We start from the raw sequence: 14623 nt of genomic DNA on the forward strand, positions 1-14623 counted from the left end.
ACAAATGAGGTATTAAGAAGCAAAGGAATATAAGTGGACATTTTAAAGTTTCGAGTAAAACATGTTTAAAGTTGCGGTTCTAGGTAGGCCTTCATTGCAAAGTTTTTCTAAATCAAGTTAGAACTAGAATCCCTGGTAGGTGTTGCTATACATCTCTTGCCATAAAACAGATGAGAGTTTCGCCTACTAGTTGTACTGGAAATCTCCATTTTTAATTTTGGCTTCTCACTGCCACAAATAATTTGTTTTAAATATTTTTCGCATTTTATTTTAATGTACAATATGCAACACGTTTACCATCTGAAGGTTTTGTTTGCTCCTGAAAAGAGTTTAACTATACACGTATTTATAATCCAAAACTAAAAAGCAGTTTATTAAAAAAAATATTTTCTATATTAACATAACAATAAAAAGAGAACATCTAGAAATAATTATTCACAAACAAGTTCTTTAAAAACAACCTGCTAAAAAAGTCCTTTATTTTCAGTTTTACAAATATTTGAATTAAGTGTTAGTACCATATCCCACAGTTATAATCATGCAAGAAAAGAATTTCTTATTCAGAAATATTTTTACAGCTTTTTAAAAACTGTTATCTTAAAAAATCCTTCAAAGCTTCAGGATTCTGCAGCTTCCATTTTCTCAGTGCATTTGCTCTTTAAATATTCCATCGTCAACTGAAAATAATAATTATAAGAGTAATAATTAATAAGATAAACATGTATGCATGATTTATTTAAAAAGAGTTGAAAGAATCCTTAAGTTCCTTTTATTAGTGAATTGATTGATAATTGTTTTTAAAACAAGAGTTGATGGAATCCTTAAAGTTAATTTCATTAGGAAATTGATAGATAACTGTTTCTAAAACGACAAAATTGAGTTCTGGGAATACTTAAAGTTCATTTTACTGGTAAATGGATTGCTAACTGTTTCTAAAACGACTCATGGTCTTTGACAAAAATGAAAAGGAAAATTATGAAATCACATCCGGGATAACAAGTGTAATCATCCCTTCCACAGTATTCATTCATGCCTCCATATGAGACGTGGAAGGTTTAAACTCTTTTTTTTTTCTCTCTTTTTTTCCGTATGTACAGTAGACTCCCAAAAAACTGGACCAATGTGGCAGATGGCCGAGTCATAAATGACGTCAATTATGTTAAAACGTGGAGTGGCAAAGGTACAAAATTCATATCATTTGTGCAATGCGGAATAATTACATGGGTTTTCTCGTTTACTTATTGAAAAAAAAAATCTCGTTCATCGGTCTGGATTTTTGCTATCCGAATTTGTGGGAATCAACTGTATCTATCGTCGCCTCAGAGAAACAGTAAGACACCTAAAATTGAAAACAGTAAGACATGCTACTGTTGCTCTAAGGCGACTATTTAAGGAAGAGTGGTAATGAATTTGAAAAAGGGTTGAATGGGCACCACTAATTTCTATAAATTTATTTGAAAAAACATTAATTTTTGGTGCCAATTGATCCCAGTATTAATGCAAGTAATCTGGCAAATTTATTTTTCTTTTGCGTAGAGACATTGGGAGTCAAATATACGTATCATCGCTTCAGAGCAGCAGTAAGACACCCAAAATAGAAAACAACAGCAAGATACCCAACTGTTGCTCTTTACGACTATATAGGAAAAGTGGTAATGAATTTAGAGCGGTTGGGCCACTACTAATTTTTATAAAAAATTTTAAACTAATATATACTTTTGGTGCCAATCAATAACAGTAGTGATGAAAGTAATCTAACAAAATTATTTTTCTTCTGCGTTGAGCTATTGGGAGTCAACTGTGTGTATCATCATTTCAGAACAACAGTAAGACGTCAAAGATTGAAAACAACAGTAAAATATCCTACTGTTGTTCCAAGGCGACGATATAAGGAAGAGTGATAATGAATTGGATAAAGGGTTAAATGGACCACTACGAATATCGGTAAAATTTACTTGGAACAAATATTTATTTTGTTGAAGATCGATAACAATAGTGATGCAAGTAATCTGACAAAATTATTTCCCTTCTGTAATGAGCTATTTTCAACTAAGAGAGTTGGCAAGAATTTGCTAAAACAGTAAGTTTTCACCATCTTTCTGATCCAGCAACTAGTTAAGCAGTATTCGTTAATCTTCAATTAATCTTAAACCGAGTAATGTGTAGGGGAAACCGGGGCTTGTATGCGAAGGGGTACATGTAGTTATGTAAGTCTACGCGCAGTCTAAGTAAATATTTTTATCCGTAATTATTTTCTTCTACAGTCCGTACTAGTGGAGTGAATTCCCAAAACTTATTAATTTTGAATAGCATATATTTCGTCGCAACAAATGATGTCTTAATTCAATTATTATACCATTCCCAAAGTAGTGTAAATTGATTCCAATATAAAGATTTGGGATAAGTAGGCGAACATTTTTTTGGAGAAAGTGTGCGAATTCGCAAGCTTACCCTAGCTACATTTTTAATCTCAAAACGTTAAACAATTGAAGCATGAATGATGTAAAATCCTAATTTAATGAAATAGTTGTACAGTTTCACACACTATGCTTGAGCTTATATGATATCCTACATATATGCTAATGCAATCTTACATACCCATCGGCAGCCTACGTATTCTCTGTTATTTTAGAAAATGGGAAACTCAAAAGAAAAACCGATAATGAGAAAACTCCACCAAATATAGTGCTGCATTACCTCTGATTGCTTAACGACAACGATTCTAATCTGTCAATAGGAGGGCTCGATTACTGTAAGGCAAATGGGACAACACTCCTCACTTTAAGTTGCAGCTAGTGATTGAAATACCGGTATACTGAATACCGGTATTTCGAGCTATTTTGGAACTTTGTAATACCGGTATTTGCTGAGGTAAAATACCTGTATTTTCGGTATTAGCTGAAATTAATTAACAGTTTTAATTAAACAGTTTCCAATTTAACTTTTTAGATGTCTACTTTCATTTTCAATGCAGATTTCTTTTTTCCATGATACAGTACCAAAATCAATCTAGGGTCATTTCACGTCAAATCGCCTAAAGCGTCATGTCTCAGATTTTGTCCTTTATTTTTTTTACGAATAGATATCTACTATATAGTAGCTTATAGTAGCTTCTACAGTAGCTACAGTAGCTTATCTATGTCATAAGTTAAATTAATTTTTTTTAGATTTTTCGGATAAAATTCACGTTTTGGAAATTCTTTTCAAAATTTCGATTTTTGGTCACTTTTTGAAGTTAACTTCTTGGTGTGAATTTAGAAAATATCTTTACTTTATTTTTCAATCAATTAAGCTGAAATAGGTATCAATTTCAAGCTAATACTTTTCTTTTCAGTATAAATAACAAAAAATATTCTGTGAATAGTGGGGTGCTGCCACATCGTATCTAAAGTCAGTTTTTATGTTTTTTCAATTAGAAGATTTAATATCTCCGGAGTACCAACTAAAATCTGCTTCAGTGTTTTTTTTTTTTTTTTTTTTTTTTTTTTTTTTTTTTTTTGTAGCATACTTAAATCATTCTCTTGCTATGTAGAAAAAATACGAGGATGTTTTTTGTTGTTTTGAAATAAAATAATAATGTATTTTTTGCAGAGCATTTACTTCAAATACAAGTTTTCTATAATTTTAATGCCTTTTTAAGCCTAAAAAAGCCCAAAAACTTTTCAGAATAATTAATACTGAAACGTGAAAGAATAATAATTGAGTTGTATAAATCTTTAATTGTGAAAAATTTGTATTATTTTGGAAATAATTGCAAACCTTCTTGTGAATCATTTAATTTTCAAACTCAAATGTATTTATTCGTTGTTGAGTTTCAATGTTTGTTCATAGAGAGCAGCACTAACTTCATTTGTCGATTTGCAACTGAATACAGCGTAAACGCAACTATCCGAATCAATTGGGATTGGGCCTCAAAAGATCGGATCCCATTCAGAAAATCAAATATTTGGATAATAGGGAAGTTTTCGATTTTTCAATTTTATTTTTATATGATAGAGTAACATGTATGAACATCATAGGTGAAAAAATTTTTGCGATACGATAAGTAGTTTTTTTTTAAATTAATTTTTAAAGTTCAAGCGCCTGTGACGTCAGATGGCATAGGAAGTGACGTCCGATAGGAGAGAAACGCTAGCGAACCGGTTCCCATGTCATGGGAGAAATCGAAGAACGTGCATTCGACTTCGCATAACACGTAAAAGGCTTATCTCCTCGCGTTTCTGGAACATTAAACCTCTCATCCTCTCGGAAATATTCGAATATCACCATTGATATTATTTGAGGAAGATTATTTACATTGTGCTTTAACGAATCCGGCCTCCATAGTGTGTTCAAAAGGATTATTGAATTTCTAAAAAATAAAAATATCAGCGCGCTAAAAATGTCCCTAGCGAAAACAAGGGATCTTCGGCGGAAGGCTGGCCATTCGCGCCCTGTGACGTAGGTTCGTGACGTTTCAGAAGAGCGCACTTTTGCGCGTGGATTTTTAAAAATTCATTAAAAATCAACCACGGTGTTTTAAAATTCGGCGATGGTGAATTTTTTAGTTTTGAGGGTCAATTAACAATATGCAATAGCCAAAATATGAACATTTAATAGGTTGCAACTTCCCTATTGGATTCTTTCGAAAAAAAAAGGGTCCGTTTTAATTAATTACTGTAGATAGGCTGAAAATGGGAGTTTTTTTTTTTTTTTTGAAGAAAAAGAATTTTAATTTATCAAATGGCAGCACTTTTACGTGTTAGCGCACGAACAAGTGATGTACATTATTACAGTATTTACGTACCGTATTTTAAATGAAAGACATTAATTTGATAGAAATATTCAGCAAGCAAAATGTTTAACTAGCTTTGAGGAAATTTTTTAGGGGAAGGGGCCGGGAATAGCGTGTAGACAAGACAGACTCATTCTTTTGCGAATCTCAGCGCATTTCCATCTAAATATTTTCCCTGAAATTCTGAAAGCGATTCGGATAATCAGCTATTCGGGTAGTATGAGTTTGAATAATTGGAGTTCTACTGCACGCACTATTACGAAACAAATAAGGACAAATGAAAGAGGCGTCTCGTTGAGAGGACACTGCCACCTTCCAAAAAATGCCCCTATTCAGTAAATTTTGACGACGCTTCGGTAAATTAGGAAACAATAATGCAATAATATAATTATTTTTTCCCTTCTTTCCTTTTTACATTCTTTTTTTAAAAGATGGCTTGCGTCCCTTTACATTAGACGTTATGAAGATAGAGAATGTATTCTAGTTCTTATTTTATCGTTCGATAAAATTCATACTTTCATTTGGCAATTGGAGAATCTCCCTCCCCCCCCCCCATATTTAAAGTTTGGGGAGCCCATGTAAATGATTTAACTCTTGCATTTTTATTTAATTGGGTAAAGAGCGGATACAGGGGAGGGTCAAAGGGTCAGCTGACCCCCTGTGACAGGATTTTAATTGTGATTATTTTTGTCTTCAACATTTTAGATCCGAAAAAATAGTAGCAAGGAATCAATTTTAACCGTTTTTGTGCTTGGTTCTGAGCTCGTCATAATTCAAGGTATTAACTGGGTTCGTATACTGTGAGCTATTGCTATTTCGAGATTTTTGTTCATTTTCAAAAGAACAATCACCTGTAATGTGATTGATGTTTTTTTTCCGAGCACTCTTCCACCTTAAACCACGTGTGGTGTCTTGTATGTGCTTTTCCTTACTGTTTTATAGCAGTCATATAACATACTCAAAGCTTAGGGTAATGTGACTGGCCTGTCTGCCTAAAGAGATATTTTTGATAAAAATTAGAGAAAATACGATCCATGACGCAGGGTTATGCCATTTGAAATATTTAGGGGAGGGGAGGGGTTGGGGGGGGGTGCCTTGTAGCATATGAAGGGATGTGCCATCACCCTTGGGGGGATTGGCACCCATGCTTAACTGATACCTTTTTACTTACGAGGTATAACACGCTAGCCATTGAAGCTTGACCCACCTTTCAAAAATATCTGGATCCGCCCCTGAATGGGTAATTTGTTCAGTTAGTGAAATCGTAGTTATGATCAGGACGGGGTTGTGGGACTCGCACCGAAATGTCTTTAATCCCCCCTCTCCCTGAAGAGAATGCGGGAATATACATAAAAAGGGACGGAAGTCACTTCTCCCATCCAAAAGCTAAAATTAAAAATCAATTTTAGCCTCTGTATTGCTACAGCGTAAGCAGCAATATTGATATATGAAATAATGCATTAATGAGATGGTTAATAAAAGAATATGTTAAATCTGAATTTAACTTTTCTTGAAAAAACATTGACACGAGCCTGAATAAAAGCCTGCTCCGTACGCATAAATATAGGAGCTGATTTAGTTTTTTTCCGATTGCTAACAAAACATTATTGTATAATGTACCAAAAATTTGTGATGAAAAATGTCACCCTTTTGTTTTGATTTGCCACGACACCTCAGTTACCTCCCCATCCCCCAACCTCATCAAACAATCACAAAAACAATATGTTTCGTGGTTGCTTGAACATTATTTATTAAAGATAAACTATTACAAGCATTAAACTACGAGTAATATCAATGGAGTAAATTAAAAAAGAATATTTTTAATGCATTAAATAGTATGTATCTAAATAATAATTTACAGTATACTGAAAAATTACTTTTCATACCAAATTCATCTTTTAGGATTTTCTCAGCATCAAATTTGGTTTTTGCCAGGCCCAAAATTTTATCCAGTTTTAGTACAGATGAAACCATTTTGTAATGTTTATTACGTAAAAAACCCAACGTTCATTAAAATATGTAAATATGTGAAGAAAATAAAAATTGAAAACTGTAGGCAAGTCTTCCTATTTTTCTTTTCAAGTTAAGGTCATTAATAACAAGATCTTAGTGTTTGAAAAATTGTAAGATTTTATTCTTCAGAGGTGCATTTCCTGCTTGGCCTGTTCAAATATACTTAGTAGGGGAGAATGGGGATACTTGATCCCTGGGGATACATGATTCCACAGCTAAAAATGTACCAAAATCATTAAGTAGAGACTTGAAATTTGCAATAATGTAAAATTTATACTAGTACATAAAAACTGGCAACACATAGTCTTTTTCAGCCATTTTGTTTCATCTCAAGATATGATTCTCTGAATGTGTCAACGGGAAACTTTTTTTAAGAAAAGCATTCTGAAGTTTATTCGTTACATAAATAACGAAGTGTAATGTTAAAGTATAGACATTCTTTAATAATTAATACATATTTTTAGCAAACTGCCACTGATTGTTAATAATAGAACAAGTATGTTTGTAAAAATCTCATATTAGGGATAGGGTAGACCGGGCACGTTTACGCGGATTTATTTCAATGAATTCTCTAAATTTTATGTTTTAACTTAGGAAATTTTACACATTGCGGTTTTATAAAGCAGTTAATGGAGTCAAAATTAGTATATTCAATGAGATCACATCTGCCTTCAGCTCGGTTATTCACTATTCCAGACTGAAGAGTTCTAATAAGAACGAAACTTTAGTCTCTGGATGTGATAACCGGACAAAAAATGAAATTAAGCACCAGCTTAAACCAGCACTGCATTGACGAAGTAAAAATAGTCTTGTCAAAAGACTAAACTATCAGAAACTGAAACATCGATTAAAAAATTCCCCCTTTGTTTTTAATAATCAACTACAAGAGTGTTGTCTTTAGGATGAAATTTACCCGGGTTTTTGAGAGGTGCACTTTCAAATATCTAATATAGTGAATAACCGAGCTGGATGCAGATGTGATCTCATTGAAGCACAGAGCGCCAACAAACTGGCAGGTAAAGTAAATTTATCGATGGCGCTCTGTGCTTCAATGAGATGACATCTGCTTCTAACTCGGTTATTCCCTATTCCAGACTGAAGAGTTCAAATAAGAACAAAACTTCAGTCTCTGAATGTAATAATCGGACTGTCTGGTATATTGCATGCAGTTCTGGGGAGCAGGGGCCTTATCCCTGGCTTAGGGGCAGTAACTTACTGATATTTACATCTGTTTCAAATATTCTAAAAAAAAAATCAAACTGCAATTGATACCAAATTTGGCACTGTGCTACCTAAACCAGTTGAAATAATGTTTTGTATTGAAACTAACTGATTCAACCAGACATGAATAAATACCTTTGGGGTAAAACGCCAACATAAATTAACAATCTAAAGAAAGCATATTTTCGCAGAAATGTTCAGACATTTGTTTGAGGCTTGGCGGGAAGTTAGGGGGTTACAGGTTTTTATCGAACTTCTTTACATTTATAAGCTCATATAGTTTTGCAACGAAAATGGATTTCCTTGTAACCCGGAAAAGGTATGAGCAATTTTTTGTGAAATTTGTTTTTTTTTAACGTTGTTAATCTATGATGACAGATGATACTTCGAACCCTATAAATACTGACTGAGATTTTTGTAGTTAAAAATGGATTCATCATGAAGAAAATAATTTTTCGCTCTATTACGTTTTTCAAAATATCATTTACATGTTTTATATCTAAATATTTAACTACTCACAGTCAGGACGATTTTGTAGTTTGTGTAGTCTCCATAAAGCTAGTTGAAGTTCCCTTCGAAAGTGTTCTTGTGGAAGAAGTAACTGGAAGAAAAAAATTTTATTTGGGAAAAATTGTGTAAAATCTATACTTAAATACAAAAGGGGGAAACATTACGTAGAAACAACAATAATAGCAGGCATAGATCATCAGCATATAAGATAACAAATGATATTTTACTAACTCGTTCAAAATTAGGGGAAAATTAACGAAGCTCCCTCCTGTCCCCCCCCCCCCCCCCAAAAAAAAGTTCATACGTATGAAATAAAAACTTTTCACATAAAATCGGTGATTAGAATGTTATCATAGACCTCATTTCCATGTTTGTTTGTTTTCTTATTTTTTAAGAGTATACGGGGTGTTCCGTTTTAACTTGCAAGACCTCTATTCTCGCAATCTTTAGTCTTAGATGCATACTTCTAATTGCAAAAATGTTCAAAATCAGATACAGAGTTAAGGTATTGAAAGTTTGAAGCAAAAGTAAAAATTAGTCAAAAAATAAAAATAATTAGCTTTTTATACGGACCCTAGGTCCCTTAACTTATATTCAAGGAAATAGTCTAGAATGAAAAATTATTCCAGCACAAAAAGCTTGACATTAGTACGACCAATATTCACCGAGATATGAAACGCAACGTTTTGTGACTTACACCACTTTACACTCGCCATCAATAATACCTTTAACACCTATTGGGGGAAAATTCAGCAGTTAACAAGAGCTTAAAATTATACGTATGCTAGAGTGTGGTTTTTAAAATTGTTTGAGGTTTTTTATTGTTTGTGTTTTTGCGCACATCATGGCTCAATATTTGCATTTGTTTTTGAATAACAATAAAAAATATAAATACTTTGTTTTTTTACTTCGACAACCTGTCATTCTTCTGAAAGGGGCGATAAGTTCCAATTTCATCCCCTGTATGGTCCCTTAAAACTTTGAAACTCAATATCTCCTTGAGTTTTGGTCGCACACGTCATTTTTTTTTTTTTTTGTAATATCTTTCAATGGATATTAATTTTCCTTAATAAAGGGTGTCCCAAAATTAACGCAAGATTTGAATTCGCCGCCATTTTTGCAATAAATGGTTGGCAACCCTGAAAAAAGAACAATTTGACAGCTGAGAGTTTAGGGTAATCAAAAATGGAGCGTTATACGATACAATAACGCGTTTTCATTATTGAACAATTGTTTCAAAAATGATGAAAGTTGAGGCTGGTCAAGCAGTTACTGTTATTGGCGCTCGGTATCGCAACACGGTAATGCACGGGTGGTTGTTGGCTTGTTGACATAGACCTTTGAATTCAAATAACCCCATAAGAAGAAATTTAAAAATGTTAAATCACACGATCTAGGGTGCCAATTCTGATCACCGAAATGAGAGAGTACGCGACTAAGAAATGTCTTATGCAGTAATTGAAATGTTTCACTCTCTCTAGCTGTATGGTACGATAACACCCCATTTTTACTAACCCTAAACTCTCAACTGTCAAATTGTTCTTTTTTCATGGCTGCCAACAATTTATGGAAAACATGGTGGCAAATTCAAATCTTGCGTTAATTTTGGGACACCCTTTATAAGTTAGGGGACCTAGGGCCCGTATAAAAAGTTAAATTTTTGTATTTTTCTACTCATTTTATTTTTTGCTTTAAACTTTCAATATCTTATCTCTGCATCTGGTTTTGAACATTTTTGCAATTGGAAGTATGCATCTAGGACTAACGGTTGCGAAAATTCAGGTCTTTGCAGGTTAAAACGGAACACCCTGTATAGTGAAAATTATGAATAAAAAATTCGAGACAATTATTTTGTCTCACAGCAAAGAACTTCTGTCTTCAGAAGAGAAAAATATCATCAGTTTGATAGACATCATCTTTCTACAAAAACAATTCATATTACATTGTTAGGTATTTGAAATGATGAAATGTATTTTGCAAACCCATCCCTAAATTTAAGGAGAATCTCAAGGACATTCTAATGCAGTAGAATTCGCTTAATAGGACCACCGGTTAATCGGACCATCCGCTTATTCGACCAAATTTTATAGAACCAAAACGAATCCTATTGCACAAGTCTAATATTTTATTGGGTACAAAAATCCGTTTAATCGGACCAAGGAACATGAGAAAAACTTTAAAGAAAAAGAAAAATCTCCCACTTGAAGAAAGTTTGAAGTGTATATATATATATATATATATATATATATATATATATATATATATATATATATATATATATATATATATATATATATATTTGATTGTAAAATACGTAATTTACATTTCATTGGAATTTCAAATGATCGTTTAGTTCTTAATTGTACTTATTTTTTCATTCTCAGTTTTGGTTACTTCTGGTTACTGAATAAAACCGATGCAAACTAGAAGGAATAACAAAAACCGTATCGATCTGATAACGTTTTTGAACGAGTGTGAAAAGAAGATTCGCTTTATTTTAGTTTTTTTTTTTAATGGAAAAATTTCGTGAACAACAATTTTTCTTCTTTGTATATTCACCATCATGCAAATGGGACTCACTACAATCACAAGGATGTTTTTAATGGTTTATGTTTTGTATGTTCGGTCAAGCTACACAGGTCCTCTTCGCTTAATTGGACCAGTTAATTTTCAATAGTGACAGACCTCAAACATTTGAGAAAACTTAATAATTATTGATTTAAAATCTAAATGTAATGCTTTTTCTTGTCACAAAACTCACAAAAAGTTAGTTTATGTAACATATGTGTCGTGGTGTGTGAAAGACGTTATCAATATTGACAACATCATTAAAATTTCATAATTTAGAACTAATTTTTTCAAACTTCAACTATACGCCAGTCATTTTGACCCCCCCCCCCCCAAAAAAAAAACATCAAATACAACGTCATAAATTTTATGCGTGAATTTTAATGTTTGAAATATCATACAGTTGAAAATAGCACTGCGTAAAACCATAATTTTCTCCAGTCCTGTTTTTTTTCCCTTTGATATGCCACAGTTGAAAAAGGTGAGAGATGTACCAAATGCATTTTATGTGACTAACTATTGCCATGCATTGTATGTGACAGCAATTTTGCATAAAAATTTAACACATGATTAAAATGAACGTCGTATTGTTCTACTATAAAAGCGAGAAGTAATTGTATCTGTTTGAATGCTGCCAAAAGTTAAGTGTAATATTGACAAACGATAGTATTTTACTTACTCGTCAAATATCTACTCAAATTATTAGAAAGAACTTACCAATGTTTCATTGTAGGGGAATGTGGGGCAAAGTGAAGTAGTTAAGATTGCTTACCTTTTTTAAAAGGAAGAATTTCGAAATTTGTTTTTGGAAATTAGAGTTTACAAAGAAATAAAAAACATTGTATTTTAAAAATAAAACTTGCACTGAAATATTATTTTTTTTATGGCAAAATATGTGTGCCCTCAAGAAAAAAAGTATGAAAATATCGTACCAAATAGGGTCTGGTGGGGGAAAGTGGTCAATGGGGGTAAAGTGATCATATATCAAATAAAAACTATACATTTGAAATGAATGAGAAAATGAGGGTAATTTTTTTATTTTGGACTAGCTTATTACCCGGCGTTGCCCGGGTGCTTCTCAATGCAGCATATCATTTAGATAATTAAATGGATAAATTCTATGTAAATGACAGTGAAAAACTGTATTCACACCATTCTAGGCTCAAACTTTCAAAAGACTGTAAATAGCACAGAAAGTTGAGCATTTGCAGGAAAAATCGCATCAAGTAAAAACGAAAAAGCATGAGGCATGTTATCGGGGTTCTGTCAACGATATTCCTTGGTTCTGTCGTGTCCACTGGCACGTTGTCTGCGGTTGAATCAGACGGGCGGTACATATAATGTCTTAATGCAGAGACAAATGATTGTCTTGCATATCTTGTGGGATAACCTTTTGCGTGGTACTTCGAATACGAAAAACGCTGCGCTGCCTTTGGCGGTTTTGTATACCTCAAGACATTAAAGCATGCTATAGTACTCTTCACATACATTTTATTCTGAAAAAAAAAATCTTGGAGTATTTTCCTAGAAAGAGTCGTTAATAAATTCAATGGCTGTTATCAGTTACAAATATATGCAAAATATGCCACCCTTACAATATTTTCAGATATGAAAATCATCTTCAAAGACCCCCAAAAGCTAAACAGATAGCCCACTGTACAGAAAATAAGGAATTCGGTCATTGTTATTAATAGCCGTTAACATTTCGTTTTACGGATAATTGGCGGTGTTTTTACTTTCAAGGTTTCACGTGTTAGGTAGACTCATTTTATAATTTTTTGTAAGTGTTCAGGAATGTAAGCACATTCCGTAGAAAACGTTCACTTAGTATAAATAACTTCACAAAATGTGTATGTTTGCCCTTTCCGTGACGATTTAGTAGCATGCCATGGAGTAATATTAGATAAGTGTAAATTGCATAAAAAGACGTACGTCAACTACCGTTTTTTCCTATATTTATGTCAAATTTCTATTTTCGTAGGTAAAAATGAGTTAGATAATAATATTGGTGTCTTGCAACGATTCAAAATTTGTCTAGATTAGAATTTTATTTCAAATTTTTAAAACCTCACACTTGCCGTAAATGTTGTACATGATAACTCAAACTGATGCACGTAGTAAGAGCACTTATTTAAGTTTGCTGCTCAGAAGTATTCCTTTGAGAAACTCGAAATTTTAATTTGCAGAGGCACAGTCGTCATTAGGGGTAGAATGGTTCCATTGAATAATAGTTGCCATAAAAACAGTTACAGTTATTATTTTAAGATACATAAAGCATTAAAAATGGAGTACGTGGACGCGAAATTATGGAACGAACTATATAAAACCCGTTAATTAAACTGATTTGTAGAAAAAGAAATAGACGTGCACATTTTGGTCACTATCCGCGTCATTTTTTTAAAATTATTTGCAGGCTATGAAATTAAAAGAAAGGAAAAAAAGGTCTTGTTTCTACTTACAACTGTATAACAGACAATACTTTTGTTTATGTTTTACAAAAGCTTGTTGCACATTCTGTTCCCCATATCCGCAACTTCAAAACGAAGGAAATGTTATTTCCACGTTTAGAAACATAATCCAAATACTGAAAAGTAAAATTATTCAAAATTTTCTAAATTTAACTCAAATCTTGCTCCTAAATACAATTCTTAGTCCCCCTTCCAGCAGCAAAATGAAATACATTTTTGAATGAACCCAACCTTAAGCATGCAACATAAAAATTATCTGTATGGAAAATAGGTAAATTTCACATGCATTTAAAGTACTTAATCGCCTGCCCTTCTGACTTATTGATCGTGATACAGAACTTAAGTCTCACTGGAGATTTAATTTCTTGAAGTTTAAAGAATGATGTATTGCGATTAGCGGATATACGTGAGATACCAATTGTTTCACCTTATCCCTCCACTGTGAACAGAGTTGCTTCTATAACACTGATACGTATCCATTTTTATCTTACAGCATTTTTTCAATGACGGTTGAATTACTTAGTGGTAGTTACAAACAGTAGTATTTTTCGATTGTTTACAATAAAAGTTATCTCAGAGTCTTGTAACTGGAAATGGAGCTTTGCTCAACTAATTTCACGATGAAGACTAAAACGAAAAAACTTTATAATGTGGCGTAATATTTCATCATGCCCATTTCAGTAGCAATCTCTTCGTGTCAAAAGTTGCCTCATACCCGCTAACTGGTTTAAAATTATTGCCAAGTCAGCGAAGATGCTCCTTCTGGTGTACTATTGTTTCGAGCGTTAAAGTAATATAAAATTTTAAACGATTAAGAAATTTGTTTACGTAAAAAATGGAGACATTTTATGCATTTTAATAGTTTAAATTCAAATTAATATTTCTTTACATTTTTCAAACTTTAAACTTTTACCCTTCTAAAACTATGAAATCTGTCGTAGTAAATTTTCGTGTGGTTTCGAGTCTAAAGGTGCACAGCCTTTTATTCTACCACACAATAGCAATCCTAGTATGATAGTTTATGTACATGTAATGAACCCCATGACTACCCCCCCCCCCCTTGAAAGAT

At 32.8% G+C, this 14623-nt stretch overlaps 1 protein-coding gene across 1 annotated transcript in view; it reads right to left on the reverse strand.

Moving 5' to 3' along the window:
* Nucleotides 1–471: 471 nt before the first annotated feature.
* LOC129219314 (uncharacterized) overlaps nt 472–14623 on the reverse strand; it is a 58343-nt gene continuing 44191 nt past the window's right edge. The window contains exons 3-4 of the mRNA XM_054853662.1: nt 8528–8609; nt 472–677 (exon numbers count right to left, since the gene is read on the reverse strand). Coding sequence (XP_054709637.1) covers nt 643–677; nt 8528–8609 — 117 coding nt within the window. The 3' untranslated portion in view covers nt 472–642. The remainder of the gene's footprint in view (nt 678–8527; nt 8610–14623) is intronic.

This window comes from Uloborus diversus, chromosome 3 (genome assembly GCF_026930045.1).
Source record: "Uloborus diversus isolate 005 chromosome 3, Udiv.v.3.1, whole genome shotgun sequence".
In the NCBI taxonomy this organism is placed as follows: Eukaryota; Metazoa; Arthropoda; class Arachnida; order Araneae; family Uloboridae; genus Uloborus; species Uloborus diversus.